We start from the raw sequence: 6,091 nt of genomic DNA, 5'->3' as shown, positions 1-6,091 counted from the left end.
CTCTCGCTCAAATTCAAGAGGCCCAATCTAGTTCTCACCCAAATCAGGTTTGCCATTTGTTTCAATAGTGCCAGGTCAGGCCCATTATCTTGATTAATAGATTCATAGATGTTTGGGTCAGAAGGGACCTTAGCAGATCGAGTTCAACCCCCTGCCCCGGCAGGGAAGAGTGCTGGGGTCAGAAAACTCCAACCAGGTGCTTGTGCAGCCTCCTCTTGAAGACCCCCAAGGTAGGGGAGAGCACCACCTCCCTTGGAAGCCCATTCCAGACTCTGGCAACCCTTACCATAAAGAAATTCTTCCTGATGTCTAACCTAAATCTACTCTCCGTCAATTTGTGGCCGTTGTTCCTAGTTACTCCAATGGGTGCCCTGGTAAACAGAGTATCTCCTATTTCTTGCTGCTCCGCCCTGATGCATTTGAAAGCCGCCACAAGATCACCTCTCAGCCTTCTCTTGTGGAGGCTTAGGAGATCCAGGGCCCTCTATCTCTCCTTGTAGGGCTTTGCCTGCAGGGTCCTAACCATATGAGTGGCTCTCCTCTGGACCCTCTCGAGGTTGTCCACATCCCTCTTGAAGTGCAGCGCCCAAAACTGGATGCAGTACTCCAACTTCGGCCTGACCAATGCCGCATAGAAGGGAAGTATCACCTCCCTGGACCTGTTTGTCATGCACCTTGCTAATGCACCATAAAGTGTGGTTAGTTTTACTGATCACTTCATCACATTGATGACTCACATTCATCTTGGTGTCAACAATGACTCCGAGATTCCTTCCCACTTCTGTGCTGCTGAGAAGGTCATCCCCCAGCCTGTAAGTGGTCTGCTGATTCCTTTTCCCTAAGCGCAGCACCTTGACCTGTCCTTGTTGAACTGCATCCTATTTTGTTCCGCCCACTTTTCCAACCTGTCCAGATCCACCTGGATTCATTCCCTGCCCTCTAGCTGTATTAACTTTACCTCATAATTTGGTATCATTTGTGAATTTGGACAGAGTGCGTTCCATACCCTCAAAGTCACTGATGAAGTCATTGAACAGCACAGGTCCAAGGACCGAGCCTTGAGGGACTCCACTGCCCACATCGTTCCAGGTCGATACTGACCCATCCACCACCACTCTCTGGGTTGACCCCCTAAGCCAATTTGCCACCCACCCGACCATGTAATCATCTATGTCACAGCTGCTCAGTTTATCTGTGAGAATAGGATGAGAACCGTATTGAAGGCCTGATACAGTACATGGCAAATGCTCACTAAGGACTGAAGCCCAGATACGCTCCAGTATTTAGGGGTCTAACTCCCACTGAAAACAAAGAAACAAATTCAATGTGAGGGAGGTACATAAATGCCTTTGTGGCTCTCCATCTCTTGAAATTTTCAAGACACTTGACTGGGACGGTTTAGTCACAGATGATTCTGCCTTGAGCAGGGGGCTGGACTAGATGAACTCCTAAGGTCTATTCCAACCCTACTGTCCTATGACCTGGATGAAACTATTCTTATAGCAGATATTTGATTAGGTGGTACATTTGTCATACACTATCAATCTAAATTAAATATGTCCGTTTGGGTTGGGTAGATAGTAGGTGCTGAAGAGACTGAATTTAATTTCTAATGAACCAGTAAATGCATTTTATAATGTAATCCTAAATATTTGTTCCTTAAGGAACTTGAAGGCTTAAATTATTACAATATATTTGCATCAATAGATTCCTGCCAAAGAACTAAGTATTTATGAGATGTCCTTTAAGCGGTTAAGTATCAAGTACTTTTTTGTTTAATATAATTTGATAATTAAATCCAGTCTACAAGTTCATAACCAATTGTGTTAAAATGATGATGGTATTTTTATCAGCCTTTCAAAGGGACAACAGTGAAGAAGCAATTTAAATAAACACTGTTGGCTCAAACAGATACTTAAGAAAACCCACAAAACTAAGGGCCTCAGCTGATTTTGAGAGTACTGTAATAACTTTTTCCACCACTTCGGCAGTACAAAGTGACACCAACAGAAAGAACCGATTCAGAGTGTTGAATATGTGGTAGAGATCTTTGTTATAGATTAAAGAGGATCATTTTGCACTGTTAAGTAATATTTGTTGAGCATTTGAGGAACTTGGACCCAACTGTAGAACATACTAATATCAGCTGATATTTTAAGCTGCTTTGGGAGACTGAATTGCATTCTTTTTTTGGCAATGGAGGAAAACAAAAAACATAACATTCATTTAAAGACAAAAAATTCCAGTAAGCATGTTCCTGACCTGTAATACCTGCATGCATAGGATGATCCAGGAACAAACAGGGATTATAAATCATTCATGATTAATTTGCGACTCTCATAAAGGAAAGATTGAAGGAAAAATTGGAATAGATTGCCCAAAAATGTACGTTTCCTTTTAATCCCAGTTTTCTATTTGAACTGGATGGATCAAAAAGAGAAAACACCTGGAAACAGAAGCCTTGATTAAATGCATCACATTCCAAACAGCTAGTGCCCAACAGGTCGGCTGTTTCTTCTTTTGATTAGAGCCAATTTTCTTCTAGGTTTAGTGTAGTGTTGTTCTTTCAGGTCTTCTTGCTGCTTCCCATGTCTTGTTTTATTAGAAATTTGGGTTTGGCTGCATGTGAAGCAGCACTGAGTCTGTATGGATGGTATCAAACATTTGCCAATCTCTTTTAGTTTTTGGCAGAAATTAACTGACATGTTGTCCTTGTTGCAAAGTAGGCCTGCAGCAAAGAACACAATGAAAGATATTTATATTCTGTACATACAGGTGCATGCAGGTATTCAAGTGTCTAAGCTTGTGTGAACATATGGACAGGAGGCAAGTGGAACAAGTGAACTCTAAGGCAATTCATGCACGAAGGGATGTTGATGACCATGATCCAAACCAGGCTGTCCTGGTGCTGTCAGACCGAGGTGCATTGCCTTCAGATGCATTGTCCCAAATAAGCTAAGAACCATGACCACGTTATATATACCTCTCTGATGGCATTACTATCCCAGTCATTCATTTTCCAGGCCTGGCTCACTGCACTATTGTCATGGGATGAGGTCCCCAGGGATGGCTGTGATGTCCCTAGGGCTCCGTGATCATGCCAATCTTGCCCAACGGGCACCCTTATCCTCACCTGCCACGTCTTGTTGGAAATTATAATATAGAGAGGCTGCCCTTGAGTTTGTTTTGGACAAGGTCCTGATGGACCCTGCTGAACCCTGTGGGTTCTTTGGACCCTTTTTTTGTGTCCCTGTCAAAATGGTTGCCTCATGAGGCACCCTTAGCCTTATCAGCTAGATGTGTGGCTCCAAAACCACCCCTTTACCACACCCCAAGCCTTGCAGATGGTATTTTAACGTTGCCTCTCTGAGGCCTTGCTATCGCTCGGCCTCCTGTCATCACCGGGCTTTCTGCAGCCCTGTCACCGTGCCCACACTGGTGCTAGGGTCTGCTCACCCCCTTTGTAACCGCACCCCTGCTGCTGGGGTCCCCACACTGTAATGGGCCCCGTAATGAGGCCTTCTCCTTCCCCAGTAGCCTCAGCCCGATCCACCAGTTTATAAATAGAAATCAAAATATGAGCCCCTGGGCTATAACATAATACAAGCAGTTCAGGGCGCACTCTGTCCCTTTAAAAGAGTCAAACTTCCCCCAGCACTAAGTGCCTTGCAGGCCAGGGTACCTGGTGAGCTCCTGGAGCCCCTTAATCCTACCAGAAGCAGAACAGGCAGTCAAGCATCTCTAGTTAGCTTCTTCTATGAGAGCTCCTTTCCTCTTTGCTGCTGACAGAGAACTCCCCCACTTGTGCCAGCCCTGGGGTTTACATGTGCCCAGGGCCCTGCCTCGTCCGGTCAGCTGACCAGCTGCAGATGTAGGCTAATTCCCTCATTAGCCTGCTGCCACAGGAACCTGCACCTGTGGGGTTCCTGCCTGACTGCTAGGGCCCTCTCCCTAGGCAGTTTCTGAGCTTAAAGGAGCAGGCACCTTAGTGCCCTGAGACAACTATCCACTCAAGTGATGTTCCACAGACCCAAGGGCTGCTGGTTCCTTGCAGAATAGGGAGGGAGAAGAAACAGACCACCCAATGTCCCCTCCTTTAGCTAGGTGGCCACTGCTGTATATCCCACGGGAAACGGACCCCTGCATGTGCGCTTGTCTGGATGTGCCCATGAAGGCCAGAGTTTCAGAAGAGCTCAGCACTGAGCCAAGGTTTTTGAGAGAGCTCAAAACATTGCATATGCATTGGGTTATGAAACTCTCTTCAAAACTTTGCCCCCAGATTGTATTATCATACCTGGACTTTTTCTACACTCCAGGAGACTGCATTTCTGAGATTCCGGAGGCTTGGGCTCGTGCTCACACATAATTTCATCTTCAGTAGCATAGTTTTCTGTATTGACACACATTACTGCTCTTTGCTGAATACCTCCCCCACAGGACACGGTGCACTGAAAGACATACAGTAATACTAAATTATCCTTTGAAAGAGAATTGTGTGGTACATTTCTAGTGTGTTTATCAATTAGCAAAAAAGCTCCAACCTATGAGGTGTTAAAGTAAGAGAAAAAAAATGATGCTTAATCAAAGTACTGTGTGCGCTAAGCTCCCCAGCCAAAGCACAGCTCCCATCATGCACCAGGCTCCAGTGGACCCATGGTACATCATGGGCAAATCAGCAAATCAGTTGACTGTGGTATAGTGGCTCATAGAGGAGAAAGGCAGCATGATGGCTTGAACTGTGATCCCCATGAGGCAGCATCTCCAAATCAACAGTTGTCAGTTTCTGGTTTCCAATTTTTAATGAAAAATCAAAATTCTTAGCCGAGGGATGTGTTTTTCAACCAGTTATGTAAATGTAACTATCTCCTACTGACTACTCACCTCACTCTAGAAAGGCCTGACCATAAAGTTTGGGAAAAGCTCAGTGAGGTGCTTCTTTCCTTGGTGATATTTAAAACGCTACCAAATGTTTGCTCGAGGAAAAAGCAGCCCAGATGCTTATACTGCCTGAAAACAGGTGCCAATGGAGAGAAATATTTTCAGACTACAATTTTCAATATAGTTTGGGGGTGTTAGGGCCCTTACCTCTTCATTCATCAAGTTCTGTGTGCATTTGGTGGATATTAGAATTTATTTTCCCTTCTGAAGGCGAAGTAGTTGGCAAGAGAAATCATAAATCCAGAAAATTACCTTCTAATCTTGTTTCCCTAAAGCTTACAGAGATATATGAAGTCTACAAACAAGAATGTAGGTATTCTGAGACAGCTTCAGATAAATCTTTAAAATTGAACTTATATTGAATAAAATAATAATAATACAGTCTGTACAGTAGTCCTGGGATATTTATTTTGATATGAAATGCAATTCATTTTATAGTACTCCCCGCATTTTCAGTTTCCAATACAGCTCAGTGTCATCTTTAGATATTGGAGTTAAATCCTTTATAAAATACAGTGTTTTTACCTCCTGGCTGCCTTCTGCAAATACAGTAATGTGTCAAATTTCTTGTTAACTGATTTACAGATTTTTTTTCTTTTAAATTACCTGCAATACTGTATTGCGTGGTATGTTTATGCAACAGATGCTTTGTTATAATCTTGAAACATTACCTGAACCTCTATGCCTAACTGAACATACTTAAACTTGCTCCTATACCCTTGCAGCTTTCTTCTACAGTAACTTTCATGTGATTAAGAATAGACTGAAAAGAAAAAAAATCCCTCAACAGATAATTAAAAATGATTTCCTTTACTTAATAGCTATTTCCTTGGGGATATTTCAGATGCTGGGCAGACGTGTGTAGGCAGCAGATCACGCCTCTGCCTCAGCTCTGGACCGAGTCGTGACCTGTGCAAGATCCCAGCCCATGTGCTGGAGCAGCTCCCCGCCCAGCTTCATGCCCTGCCAGTGCTGCTAGGGCCAGTCTCCATGGAAACCCTGGCCCTGGGCTGTCAGGACACTGCCACTGCTGGGGTTTCCATGGAAAGCGACATGTGCAGGGGCTGATTCTACACATTGTGTTTCGAACATATTCTTGGCAGACTAGTGTGGGGGCAGACTATTTGCCAACTGACAAACTGGCTTTTTCCTC

General features: G+C 44.1%; 1 protein-coding gene across 3 annotated transcripts in view; it reads right to left on the bottom strand.

Annotated features, from left to right (window-relative positions):
- Positions 1-1,777: 1,777 nt before the first annotated feature.
- The window catches only part of ADAMTS12 (ADAM metallopeptidase with thrombospondin type 1 motif 12), a 474,912-nt gene continuing 470,598 nt past the window's right edge, over positions 1,778-6,091 (bottom strand). For 2 of the 3 annotated variants that reach the window (XM_019517990.1, XM_019517991.1), the window contains 2 exons: positions 4,295-4,448; positions 1,778-2,728 (listed from right to left, as the gene is read on the bottom strand). In XM_019517990.1, coding sequence (XP_019373535.1) covers positions 2,490-2,728; positions 4,295-4,448 — 393 coding nt within the window. In that variant the 3' untranslated portion in view covers positions 1,778-2,489. Of the gene's footprint in view, positions 2,729-4,294; positions 4,449-5,085; positions 5,234-6,091 lie in introns of those variants that run through there. The other variant, XR_002097463.1, reaches the window with a different exon arrangement.

Source organism: Gavialis gangeticus, unplaced genomic scaffold, assembly GCF_001723915.1.
Source record: "Gavialis gangeticus isolate Ggan-Ray unplaced genomic scaffold, GavGan_comp1, whole genome shotgun sequence".
Lineage (NCBI taxonomy): Eukaryota > Metazoa > Chordata > Crocodylia > Gavialidae > Gavialis > Gavialis gangeticus.
Note: the sequence above shows the minus strand (reverse complement) of the source record. Positions and strands in the feature narration are given on the sequence as shown.